The sequence below is a fragment of the Penaeus japonicus genome, unplaced genomic scaffold (genome assembly GCF_977035675.1).
Source record: "Penaeus japonicus unplaced genomic scaffold, GWHDUDI00000001_assembly GWHDUDI00000002, whole genome shotgun sequence".
NCBI lineage: Eukaryota > Metazoa > Arthropoda > Malacostraca > Decapoda > Penaeidae > Penaeus > Penaeus japonicus.
In genome coordinates this window covers 11837049-11851411 of record NW_028234404.1, presented here as the reverse complement: position 1 = coordinate 11851411, position 14363 = coordinate 11837049, and the positions used below count along the sequence as shown (strand labels likewise).

The 14363-nt window shown below is 39.7% G+C and overlaps 1 protein-coding gene across 1 annotated transcript; it reads left to right on the top strand.

Annotated features, from left to right (window-relative positions):
- Positions 1-7237: 7237 nt before the first annotated feature.
- LOC147472266 (uncharacterized) lies at positions 7238-13078 on the top strand. The gene is made up of 6 exons (XM_086547136.1): positions 7238-7329; positions 8584-8746; positions 9091-9151; positions 9359-9444; positions 11786-11959; positions 12163-13078. The coding sequence occupies exons 2-6, from the start codon at positions 8585-8587 to the stop codon at positions 12199-12201; spliced, it is 522 nt and encodes a 173-aa protein (XP_086403262.1). The 5' UTR covers positions 7238-7329; position 8584; the 3' UTR covers positions 12202-13078.
- Positions 13079-14363: the final 1285 nt, after the last annotated feature.

Sequence of the window (14363 nt, the reverse complement as noted above, 5' to 3'; positions counted from 1 at the left end):
TTAGGGGACAGTGTGAGCTCATCAAGATCTCATACACGAGTGGTGTGTGTCCCGAATAACGCCTCGCAGGGGGTTTTATGCCCTTCTTTCCAGGGAGGGAGCATGTGGTAGGCCCTCCTTCCAGGGAGGGAGCGAGTAGTAGGCCCTCCAGGACAACGCCATCTCTTGGCGCCGCTTCCCCCTCGTGGCGACAAAGGGGACACTCGTGCATTGGTCCTGGAGGGATGGCTGGGGCGAAGCACATCACTACATTGTTGTCTAACACTTTGCTAACCCCGGAATCTTCACATACCAAACGGTTGTTTCTGATATTACGCCGTCACATACCCTAAGTAAACGGAGTCTTTCTAGTAGTATAAACGCAGAGCTTCTAGAGTGAAGCTATCTTTCTTTTTGTGTGATAAGAGAACGTGAGTGTCCGGCACGGAGTTGAGCATTTCATAACGTGGTGTAACACTGTCTTCGGTAATATCTATAAAAGGATTATCAGTTGAATACTTATAGAGAGACCAGATCCGTTCGCAACTTACAGGGAAAAAAAGAAGATAAAGGAAGAGCCATACGGATTGGTGAAGAACAGAATGGGAAGGAGAAAGAGAAAATAGAGATTTGGCCGAGTTAGGAAAACTATGCATGGCGGAAGGGCAGGTGTGTTCGTGGAAACGGGAATTCCATGGTGCAACGCCTTAGGAGTAGATGAGGGATAGTATAAAAAGATAGAGACATTGAGATCACGAGAGAAAGAGAGAGAGGAATTACAAGGAGATAAATCGAGAGAAAGATAAAAGAAAATATACCTGCATTGAATATTCAATTATGTGTGTGTGCCTTTCTTTTCATGCGTAAATATTAATGCCTTTTTGTTTAAATGATACAAATGACACACTCACCTTCATGCATACAGCATAGGAGAGAGGAATAAAGAAAAAGGCAAGTACCATTCTATCCATGACTGCAGGAGACAAAATATTTGAAGAGGGAGGCGTGGGCGGCGGGGGGTAGTATAATCATACTTCCTCGAAAAGTACAGAACGAATATGCACGTGGGAAAAAACGCTACTATTGCAATCTTGCTAATTAGTAGAAAAGGTAATGCAGGGACAGTTCCCGTTACTTGCTTTGTAAAACATGAATGACGATGTCGAGTAATTTCCGGTACGGCAACTCTGCGCGCTGTCAGATTCATAAGTTTAATGAATTTCTTTCGGTAGTGTCTATCATGGGATAGTCTTCGTGTATCACCACCAGTATTCGCAACAAATACCACCATGAAACCATTATCTCAAAATGAATAAGAAAATATAGAGGAATAATCTAAATAAAACTGGCTTAATGTTCATTGGTCGGCAACTGACGAAAGTACAGGTATATAAAGGATTGGAGCGCCGCGCATTGTCATCGCTTCTTCACATCACTCGTGTATGAGACTTTGTTGGCCTCACACTGTTCCTAAAAACATAGAAGCAATAAGCTAAAAATCTGGTGCCACTGGAATTACCCTGTCTCAGGGCTTCTAGTCTCGCTGGGTATTATTGTTTCTCTGTTAAGTAAAGTAAGAGAATAAAGTAAAGTACTGTGTTTACAGTTTTTGTACTTTGCCTGCACCTTCAGTGCTTTATTTTGAAGGTGACACGAGACTACAAGTAGGAGTAGTCAGCCCCCACCCCAGACCCGCAGCTCTCTTCTACCACAGGGTAGCCCTTACGGGCTGACCCCTGGGTAGGGAGGCCCAGTAGTCTGGGGCGTCCTTTGGGCGCAACTTTTCTCTCTCCCTGAATTTTTCTATTCTTCTGTGTGACTTTCCTGAGCCTACGGGAGTCTCCTTGTGAGCTCCTGTATTCGCTTGGGGGGTGGGCACCAACTTACCGTCCCTCGCACTAGGCAGGTTCGGCGGTTGGAAGGTGTCTTACACACAACTCCGATCCCTTAGTTGGTACTGGAGAACGCAACCAGGCTTCCACTAAGGGGGGGTGAGGACGATTAACTGAAAGACGTGTTTTATTTTATCCTCTCTTAGCTATTGGGATTAGGTTGATCCAAAAGTTAAGGGAAAAGGTAGTCCCCTCAGGACAACGGGCTTTGGCCCAGGGTTCGGACCTGGTCCGACACCCAGTATGATTGATTCCCCGGCTACCCTTCCTCCTCCCCAAGGAGGAGGGGCGACTCAGACCCTTTCTAAGACCACTTTGACCAGTAATGGAACCCCGACCAATGACCGACCCAGACGACACATTAATATCCCTCCCCAGAACGCAAGGTGCGTGAACATCCGTTGCATGAAAGAAAATCAATCCTTGCAGAATGTCAACCCCTTTATCATTAAGAAGGTCCTTGATGGTCAAGTGGGAGGCAGTTTTGATTTTGTCCGAAAGTTGCGAGATGGTAGCCTCCTTGTGAAAGTGCAATTTAAGTCTCAGGTTAACGATTTACTTAAGCTGACGCAGATTCATGACATTACAGTAAAAGTAACTATTCCTGTTGGCCCAAATACCTGTAAGGGAGTAATCTTTCACAGGGATTTGAGGACAATGGAAGAAAGCGAAATTCTTGATGCCATGAATGACCAAAACGTTGTGGACGTAAATTGCATGACCAAGAAAGATGGGAATGCGCGAACAAAGACCGGATTGTGTTTCTTGACCTTTGCTTCAAATAAAATTCCAAGTACTGTCAAAATCGGATATGAGATTGTTTAAGTACGACCTTACATTCAAAAGCCAATGCGGTGTAATAGATGCCAAAAATTTGGACACACCTCATTAAGATGCAATGATAAGGACACTAACAAATTCACTTGCGGTAAATGTACTGGAGATCACGATACCACTGAATGCACGGAAAAGACACTCAAGTGTGCTAACTGTGGAGGTCCCCATCAGTCAGGCTCTGCTGAATGCAGTAGCCTGAAGAAGGAGACTGAGACATTAGCATACATGAGAGAACATGATGTTAGCTACCGTGAGGCCAAGAAGAAAGTGGAAGGTTTGACAAGCAAACCCAATACTTCTTACGCCTCAGCAGTAACTAACACTGTTTCCAGTGCAAGCAGTGTTAATCAGCAGCTCGCAGTTAAGGACCAGGAAATTGCAGAATTGAAAGAAACGGTAAAGGACTTAATGAATCAGATTAAAGAATTGAATAAGACAATTAAAGAAATTGCTGAATCAACCCAGCAAAAACAGCATCTTAAGGAGGTCGATACCAAATCACAATCCGGATCGCACCTTCTAGTCCAGGCGACCCCCACTAGAACTTCGTCTGGTGGTAGTTCTGCTCGTAAGAGCAGATCATCCTCCGCCGGGCGTCTCTCTGGTGGAGGGGAGCAGGCCATGGAGACTACTGTCTCCAAAAATTCCCGAGAGAGGCCCTCGGGAAGCGAGGGAGAGGAGGAGGCGCCTCCCTCCCAAAAAAAGAAAATAAAAACCACCGGACAAGGCACTTCCAAACCCCATAAAACGTAATCCACGCGTATACCATCATACAATGGAACTGTCGAAGTCTTAGATCAAAAGTAAACTCTCTTAGATTATTAGCCTCGTCCTATGCTCCCGATATTATCGTACTACAAGAAAGCCATTTAAACGACCAAGTCTCTGACGAGGTCGTATCGCTAAGAAACTACCATCTTTGTAGAAAAGACCGAGAGGGAAGGGGTGGAGGCGGAGTCGCCATGTACATCCACCAGAATCTCCCTTTCATTGAAGTGACGATTAATTCTACTTTGGAACACGTCGCATGCAAAGTAAAATTCAATAACACGTATCTGACTATATGCTCAGCTTACTGTCCACCTGATAAAAGGTTAATCTATGATGAGCTTTTTGCTATTCAGGACAGTCTGCCAAACAATAAATTAATTCTAGGAGATTTCAATGCTCGTCATACATCATGGGGTTCCCCACGGGTGAATGGTAGAGGTGAGCAAGTAGTTAAGTTGATCAACGACTCTGATCTGGTTCTTCTAAATGATGGTAGTCCAACGCGAATAGACGATAATACCGGTAATTTGAGCTTTATAGACCTATTACTGGTTTCCTCAACACTAGCAGCCAAGTGCCTGTGGCACACCATTGACGACTCGTTGGGAAGCGATCACCTTCCTATTTGTATTCAATATTCATGCGACACCACGAGGACGCCTTCAGCACCCAAATTTAACGTAAAAAGAGCAGATTGGGTCGCCTTCACAAGGAGCGTCAAGCTCGAAGTTGTTGGAGAAACCATTGATGATAAAGTAAACAGTGTTCAAAATTGTATTATAAATGCAGCAATGGCAACCATACCTAAGACTTCGACAGATAGCGTTAAGCATAGAGTTCCATGGTGGACACCAGATTGCCGCAGGGCGCTATGTGAACGAAATAGGGCCTACAGGCTTTTCCATAATAATATCACAAATGAGAACTTTCGCAAATACAAACAAGCGAGAGCTAGGGCTCGTAGAACAATCAGACAAGCCAAAAGAGACTCCTGGCGAAGCTTTGTCTCTACGATAAACAGCAATACTAAAATTTCAGAGGTTTGGTCCACAGTCAATAGAATTAATAGAAAAAAACAATCAATAAAAATCAGAAACATCTTACATGAGGGAAATAATTATGATGAACCTAGAGACATTGCTAACACAATCGCCAGGCAGTTCTCTTATACAAGCAGCTCGGAAAACTACAACCCTGCATTCCTGACCACCAAGGAAGCAGCCGAGCTGCAACCAATTCACTTTGCCACAGGAGATAATTTTGATTACAATAAAGACCTTACAATGAATGAGCTTGTCCGAGCCCTAGAAGCCTGTAGAGGAACATCCCCAGGCCCCGATGAGATTCGATATGAGATGATAAAGCATCTTAATCATGATGACATGATTAAGTTGCTAGAAGTGTACAATGATATTTGGAAAAGCCAGACTTTTCCAAATTCATGGCACTTCGCCCACATCATTCCCATATTGAAAGGAGGGGGAAATCCCAGATCCGCCATCTCTTACCGCCCAATTGCGTTGACAAGTTGCTTATGCAAGGTCATGGAAAGAATTGTTAATAGTAGGCTATTGCATTTTTTAAATACCAGAAATTTACTAGTTGACGAGCAGTGCGGCTTCCGAAAGGGACGCCAAACTCTCGATCAGCTAGTAAAACTGGAAAGTCACATTCATGAGGCATTTGCCAAAAAGCATTTTTTGATATCAGTATTTTTAGACATAGAAAAAGCCTACGACATGACTTGGCGACATGGCCTACTCAGAAAACTTTATGCTTTCGGATTACGTGGAAACTTGCCTTGTTTCATCCAAAATTTCATTTCTGACAGAACTTTTTCTGTCAAATTGTTTTCTGACAATGTCACTTTCTCGGACATTTTTGTCCAGGCAAACGGGGTCCCACAAGGAAGTGTCTTATCTCCTACATTATTTTTATGTGTAATAAATGACATTTTACCATCTCCTCCTCGGAATCTTAAATACTCACTGTACGCCGATGATTGTGCATTATGGCACTCCAGCAATAATGCAGAGTTCTCGGCAAATCAGATCCAATTGGCACTGGATATGATTCATAACTGGGGCCTCCAGTGGGGTTTTAAGTTTTCCATTAAAAAGAGTATTGGCGTGGTTTTTACACATAGGAGAAAGCCCAATATCAGGCTAACTCTAGACAACCATCCAATACCTATTCAAAATTCAGCTAGATTTCTTGGACTACTCTTTGATAGTAGATTGAATTGGAAAGACCACATTGGTCAATTAAAGAATAAATGTCAAAAAGCACTCAATTTATTAAAGTGCATTTCTGGACACAAATGGGGAGCTGATAGAAAGTCCTTACTAATGTTATATAAATCCCTGATTAGATCTAAAGTAGATTATGGGTCAATCGTGTATGGCTCGGCAACGAGCTCAACTCTGAAAGGTTTGAATGTTGTGCAGAATGCGTGTTTACGCGTCTGTCTTGGAGCCCTTAAGTGCACTCGCACCGAGCGCCTAGAGGTAGAGTCGGGAGTACCTCCCCTCCGTCTTAGACGCGGCCAGCTTGCGCTGACCTATGCCGCAAAGGTAGCCAGGCAGCCCCAACATCCCAACAGGGATGTTTTGCGCCGGCAGGTAGGGCCCCAGTATCGCGGCGGGAAGCCGCTGGGCAATAGACTCCATGACCTCACAGAAAAAGTCGGTATAGATCTCTCTACCATCGATACCCTGGTTCAATCAAATATAGCACCGTGGGAAACACCCAATTTTTCTACTGTTGTAGACTGGCTACCATCAGCCAAAGCCACGGTGTCGGAGGTGGAGGTACGCCAGAGGTTCAGAGAGATCCTAATTAAACATCTTTCCTTTTTTCATTTATATACCGACGGGTCCAAGACAGACGAGTGTGTGGGAGCGGGTGTATGGTCGACTGAATGTCAGTTGAGATTTCGATTGCCGAATCATACATCGATCTTTCTTGCCGAACTTTTTGCAATAGATAAAGCTTTAGATTTTGCCCTATCGACGACCCACGATAGAATAGTCATTTTTTCAGACTCGTTAAGTTCAATTAAAGCCATTAAATCACTAGAAACCACCTATAATGAAATACAGGGTAATATCATTCGTAAAATGCATAGTGCCAATAAATCAATCAAACTGATATGGGTACCTGGACACTCGGGTATCCATGGTAATGAACAGGCTGACAAACTAGCCGGGTCGACTGGCGATCTGGAGCCTGGTATTATCCGCACAGATCTCAGGTGTTTTGTCTCTTTTATAAAAGCAAAAATCCATCTCCTGTGGCAGAGTGAGTGGACCGACCTCACAATCTACAACAAAAACAATCTCACAATAGAACAGTGGGACACATCTTACAGAAAAAACAGAAGGGAGGAGGTGGTGTTGGCCCGAATAAGGGTCAATGCTACAAGATTAACACACCTCACTCCCTATATGGAGAAAAATTTCCCTCCAATATGTACCACCTGCAATAGAACCATGTCAATAAATCATATAATCATAACATGCCCAAATTATAATCAACAAAGACAGAATTTAAAAAATTATTTATATATAAAAAGCATAAATTTTACCATCTCAAACGTGCTATCAGACAACGAAAAAATAATAAGTAAAGTAATCACTTTTCTAAGGGAGACAAAACTTTATGACCTTATATAGATTGATAAAATAAAATGGAATCATTGGCTTAATAACCTTGGCCTATGCCGCTGGTTGATAGCCAATAAATCCAACAAGCAAGCAAGCAAGCAAGCGCATTGCAGTCGTTTGTTCAAAGCTAAATAATACTTTTAGTGCTCTTTGATTACTTTTATTCAGTGTTTAAACAGTGTAAGGTACGTAACTTTCCAATTTCCCATACACACACACACACATATATATATACACATATATATATACATATATATGACTATACACATGCATATATGAAAACATATATAATTATATATGTATATATATATGTATACATATATATATATATATATGTATATATATATGTATATATATATGCATATGTAAATATAGAGATATATATGTGTGTATATATATGTATATATATAAATACATATACATGCATACATATATATATATATATATATATATATATATATATATATATATATATATATACTTACATACATACATATACATACATACATACATATACACACATACATACATACACCCACACACGCATATATATATATATATATATATATATATATATATATATATATATATATATATATATATATATGTATATATATATATATATATATATATATATGTATATATATACAAACATGCATATTTGCAAAGCTATATATGTATATGTATATATATAAATACATACATATGCTTATATATGCATATATATATATGTTTATATATACATATACTTACATACAGACATATACATACATACATACAAATACGTACATTCATACACCCACACACGTATATATATATATATGTACATATATATATATATATATATATATATATATATATATATATATACATATATATACATACATATATATACATATACATACACATATACATATATACATACATACACACACACACACACACATATATATATATATATATATATATATATATATTATATATTATATATATACATACATACTTATATACATATATATTCACACACTTTTACTATATATATATATATATATATATATATATATATATATATATATAATATTGATACATATATATGTAATATACATACATATATATATATTACATTATATACATATATAATATATATACATATATAAGTATATATTTATGTATATACATATTTTAAAGTATATATATGTACATATATGCATATATGTATTTATATGTATATGTATATAAATACATATATATGAATATATATAAATATATATAAATACATATATATATATAGATATATATATATATAATTACATACATATACATATATACACACATTTATTCATTTATATACATATAAACATATATACACAAAAGTATGTATATATACAAACATATACACATATTCATAAATAGACACTGATATCCTTCGTTCCAAGCAGCATGGACGGCAAGACGAAGGACACCGTGGAGGCGACAGCGAAGCCAGCGAGTCCTGCGCCCGGAGTCCCGCATGCTCCGGCGGCGACCGGCAGGGACGAGGTGCAGTGCTGCGGCTGCTTGTCTCTCAGGGACGGCACCGTCGCCATCGGCGTCCTCTACCTGGTAAAGCAGTCTTTGTGTTATATCTGCTATAGGTTACCTGTTATGTTGTATATTAGCTATCGAGAAACGCCGAACAAAAAGGTCAAAAGTTCTTACTTGCTACTCTGTGATGGTTGATAAAAACCCTTTATTTTGATCACCATATTAGATTATCTGCTTTGTCAATCGACCAAAGATGGTTTCTTTTTTCTTTTCAACTTTCAAAAGGCGTATAAGAGTGGTTCTTTACGTAGTTTTACATTTATTATTGTCTTACTATTCTATCATTTGGTATCAATTTGATCACTTGCATTATAGTCATGACATTTTCTTAATCATGTGATTTTACTTAATATCATCTATAGGTGATTTCCTTGATTCTTGAAGCCTTCCTCATGTACGTCGTCAGTCATAGGAACATCAGAGGTAAGTCATAGCGTCATGTATAGATTAATGAAAGGGATGCAAAGAAAATATGGAATATTATCATTTTTATGAAAGAAAATGTATTCTATTTATAGTATATATGTATATGTATATTATATATATATACATATATAAATACATATATATATATATATATATATATATTTCTTCGTCTTTATTATTTTTCTTTTTCTTTTTCTTTTATAGATATGGGAGTCCTGCTCATTGTCTCCTTTGTTTTTGTATCCATTTCAACCATCGCTGCCATCTTGCTGTTATTCGGTGTCTTAAAGGTAAGTGAATCATATCCACTTCCATTAAACATACACACACACACATACACATACACACACACGTACGAACACACACGCACACGCACACACGAAGAGATAGAGATAAACAGGCGCACGCAGACGCGCACACACACACAAAGATACATTCCCATTTTCAAGAGAGGGGGAGAGAGGAGAGAAAGAGAGAGAAATTAGGAGAGGAGAGGAAGATTAGGAGAAAGAGGGATCAAGAGAAAAAGAGAGATTAGGAGAGAAAGAGAGATTCGGAAGGAAGGAGAGGTTAGAGAAATATATCAGGAGAGAAAGAGATATTAGGAGAGAAAGAAAGAGAGATTAGTAGAGAAAGAGAAATTTGGAGAGAAAGAGAGAGGGAATAGGAGAGAAAGAGAGAGATTAGGAGAGAGAATATGAGAGAGTATGAGAGCGAGAGTATGAAACAAAAACATTATGAAAGAAGGTAAAAGAGAGGGCATATAAGGGAGAGAAAGGGTATGGGAGAGAATTAGAGAGGAAGGAAATTAGAGAAAGATTGAGAGAGTAAAAGAGTAAGAGAGTATGAGAAGGGAAGGAATAAGAGAGAAATCATGAGTATGAGAGAATATGAGAGACAGAGTGAGAGAAAGTGAGTGAGTGAGAGAGTTGTGTGAAAGAGAGAGAGTATGAGAGAAAGAGGGAATATGAGAGAGTATGAGGGAGAGAGAACAAGAGAGAGATAAATGGTAGGAGAGAGTATGAGAGAAAGCGAGTATGAGAAAGAGAATATGAAAGAGACAGAGTATGAGAGGGAGAGTGTATAGGAGAGAGAGTGTGAGAGAATGTGTGAAAGAATGTGTAGGAGACTTTCTGAGGGAGTATGAGAGAGAGGAAGAATATGAGAAAGAAAGGGAGTATGAGAGAGAGGGAGAGTATGAGAAAGAGTGAGGGTATGAGAGAGAAAATGATAGAATGTGTGTAGAAGAGAGATTAAATAGGGGGGAGAGAGTTTAAGAGGTAGAGAATAGGAAAGAGAGTAGAAAAAGAGATACGGAGAGAAAGAGAAATTAGGAAAGAAAGAGATTAGGAGAGAAAGAGAGAGTATGTGCGAGAAAGGGCATGCGAGAAAGGGAGGGTATGAGGGAGAAAATAGGAGACAGAGTATGAGAGAGATAGAGTATGAGAGGAAGAGAGTGTATGAAAGAGAAAGAGAGAGAGAATAAGAGAGAAATGGTTGTGAGAGAGTATGAGAGAGATGGTAGGAGAGAAAGAGTATAAGAGAGAAAGAGTAAGAGAGAGTGTAGGAGAGAGGGAGAGAGAAAGAGTGTGAGAGAGATGGTAGGAGAGAGATAAATATGGTAGGTGAGAGAAAGAGAGTATAAGAGAGAAAGATAAGAGAGAGAGTGTGTAGGAGAGTGAAAGAATATGAGAGAGAGGGAGAGAGAGTATGAGAGAGAGAGTAGAGATAGAGAATAGGAGAAAGTGGGAAAGAGAAGGAGGGTATATGAGAGATAGCGGGTAAGAGAGAAAGAGAGAGTCGGGGAGATTAGAAGAGAATGAGTAGGAGAGAGAGAGTACTAAAGATAGATTAGGTGAGAGTAGAATAGAGAGGATTAGCGAAAGAGACAGTAGGAGAGAGAGGGAGAGTAGGAGAGACAGAGGGAATAGGTGAGAGAGAGAGTAGGAGAGAGGGTGTGACGGGTTTCTTAGTCTGTTGAAACTAATAACCCACACAAAATAGATATGTGATGCCAGACACTGGGTTTAAACAGTTCAGCTTTAATCCATAATGCAGGTGGTTATGGTACATGATAGATATTAAACACTACAGCACATTGAATACAGTAATAGACATTATCACAACACGTATAAAGAGGCGGAGAAATCAGGTGTCAGAATGAAAGCACAGTCGGTCCTGGTCTGTCTGTGTGTTCCAAATATTCCGCTTATATGGAAGGGTTCCCAGCAGTGGAAGGTAGTTTGGAATGTAGGGGGTGTGGCAGTCAAAGGCATTTAGTTGGTTTGAGGGTCAAGGCACTTGGGAAGGCAACTATGTGTGAATTACCTGTCCATCAAAGTTGACCCGACCTGACCCAGCGATTTCCTCACTAGCTAGTGTGTGATTCATGTAATCTTTGTATAATGATTATTGATGTATTTGATAACATATAGGAACATACTATATAATCCTTATAGAGAGGGGAAATAAGAGAGAGAGGGAGAGTAGGATAGATAGAGGGAGAGTAAGAGAGAGAGTGGGAGTGAGAGAAAGAGCAAGAGAGAGTTGGAGAGAGAAAAGAGGAGAGAGAGTGTAGGAAAGGGAAATTAGGGGGTAAAGAGAAAAACGTCAAATATTCCTTTATTTCAGAACCGTCATGGGTTTATCCTTCCCTGGATCATCTGGGAAGGTATCTACATTGGCCTTGGACTCGTGAGCAGTGTAGTTTCCATTTTCATCACGGGCCCTTCTGCTCTCATTGTCCTTTTAACTGCTCCTATCAGGATGTACTTCCTATACGTCGTCTTCGTATTCCGTAAGGAGGTGAGTGTGTCACTGGAGAATAACACCATTGTTGAACTCACTCACACACACACACACATACACACACACACACACACACATACATATACCTCCCCCCCCCACACACACACACAGATAAAGCACACACATAAAGCACACAGACATACAGAGATTTGCATAGATATTATGAGTTTGAATCTGAGACCGACTTTTTTTCTTTGCAGCTGATGGCTCAGGCGGTGAACAGACAGGCCATGTGCTGAGATGCTGGCTCTCCCTCTTGCATGTGGAGGCACTATGTCGCTATGTGTGGCTTGTGCTGGCATCAGCTGTTTATATCGTAAAAGCTAGAGAGTTTTGTTATAAAAGCTCTGGTAATTTCATTATGTTTCACTAACTAACAAGCAGATCTTACACTACAATATCTTCAACAGCAGGCCTTCTAGTCGCTCTTGCACCATGGATGATCGGATTCGAGATTTAACTCCCTTTAGAGCAGAAGAGCTACATTCAGCAGTCAAAGAGCTAGCAGAAATGGCTACTGTGATGGCATAGCCTTTGCTCAAGACTGGGTAGGCATCCAGCAAAGGGTACTGTGGATAATAAAGAAGCTGTAGATTATCAGAAAAAGAGGACATCTTATTGACCTTTGCAGTCTGATAACTATCTGGCACATTTGTGTCGTCAGGTCTTCACGGTCTTCTTCAAGATCATAATTTTCAGCACCTACATCAAGACATTGACCTGCAACCGTTGAACTAATCTTGAACTTTGGAAAATGTGCAAAACTCACAAAAGTTCTGCTGCACAGCATATCAAATCAATATGTATACACATATCTCTGCCCAAAAGCCTTCAGCTATGGTTCCAGTTGTAGGTTTCAAGAAGGGAGCTGAAGTTGCTTGGAGATAAGAGGCTGTATGATTGAAACAAAGTTCTTATTCTTTGTAAAGCGAGTTTTCTTTGATGTCAGAACAGTGTCCACGACAACGTAAAATGTATTGCGGGTCCAGTCAGGAAATATAATATGTCTTCTAATCATTATACTCCGTTATAAGGTAATCATAATGTAGTAATGCAGAGATTAAGCAGGCCGGGAAATAAATAATAATAATAATGCTAATAAAAACACTAAGAAAATCACTGGTTTATTGTTCTTCAAATAGAATCAAATAAGAATACGAGAGTCTCTCCTCAATATACATATAACCTAGCAGAGTTCCGTGGACCATCCGCGGCCCGGCAGATCCTTTATCCCTTCGCCGTCAGGAGCTGATCGGAGAGACCGAGAAGATCCTGCTCCTGCGACAGTTAGAGAGAGAGAAAGGGCGCCCAGGAAGCCACGGCAGTCAGTGGCACCATGCATCGCAAACAATATTTCACTGTCCCTCTTGTAATTCAAACATCAAAGGGAAAAAACAAAGAGAAAAGTCATCAAGGTATCATATAACATCTCTGTCATACAAAGATAACTCTAACCATGTAAAAGAGAGAAAAAGATGCACATATTTTCTTTTTATGTAGATACATATCATGCGTTGTCTAAAGCCTTAGAGAAAAACTTGTGATTCCATTAGCGTTATTATATAACACCAGATATATTCCTTGCCGTTTTTCCAGTTGCCACAACGGCTCCTTATCATTCCATACTTGTGGCTGTACGTTTGTTTTGAATGATTCCTAATAGGAATCATACTCGTGGAATCTTACAATAAATTTGTTCCTTCTCCTTCCAGTTCTTTTTTCTTTATCCTTTGTATCTCTCCCTCACTCTCTCTATTTCTCTCATCCTTCCTCTCTGTATTTTTCCCCCTCTTTGTTTTTTTGTTTCTCTTTCTCTCCCTTCTCTCTCTCTGTTTCTCTTTCTCTGCCCCCCCCTCTCTGTGTTTCCCCTCTCTCTCTCTCATTTCTCTTTCTCTTGCTAATTCATCCGGGTCAACCAGCTTGTCAAATTGTCTAAGGGGCCCCTCGTCTCTTTTCTCCTCTCGGATGGTACACCTTCATTTTGTTTTTGTTTTTCTTATAACCCCATCGTCTAAAGCTTCTGTCAAATTTTCCGCCTTTCATAACCTTTTGAAATATTGTTTCCGTCGATTTGAGATCGCATAATGGTGCAATGATTCTCGGTGCAATGATTCTCGGTGCAATGATAAAATGACGTAATGAAAAGGTACTCTTCCGGACCCAGCTTTGGCCGACACTTCCTTTGCCTCTCTTATGAAGATTTATTTCGCGCTCTGCCATATCTATTGAACTTCTTTTGTTGTTCAGCCGATTTTTCTCTCCTTTTGTATTTTCCTCTTTGGTGTAACACCCACATGCAAAGCAAATATACTGAAAGGAATTTCTTTATTTATTCATCCTCCATGGAAATTACTATTAGACAGGTTCAGTCTTTACCTCAAGCCATTTAGATATTCAGTAT

Coding starts and splice junctions, on each gene's coding strand:
- LOC147472266 (XM_086547136.1), top strand. CDS start 8,585: ATGGACGGCAAGACGAAGGACACCGTGGAGGCGACAGCGAAGCCAGCG. Junction 9,445..11,785: donor TGTTATTCGGTGTCTTAAAG/GTAAGTGAATCA, acceptor CCTTTATTTCAG/AACCGTCATGGGTTTATCCT. Junction 11,960..12,162: donor TCTTCGTATTCCGTAAGGAG/GTGAGTGTGTCA, acceptor TTTTCTTTGCAG/CTGATGGCTCAGGCGGTGAA.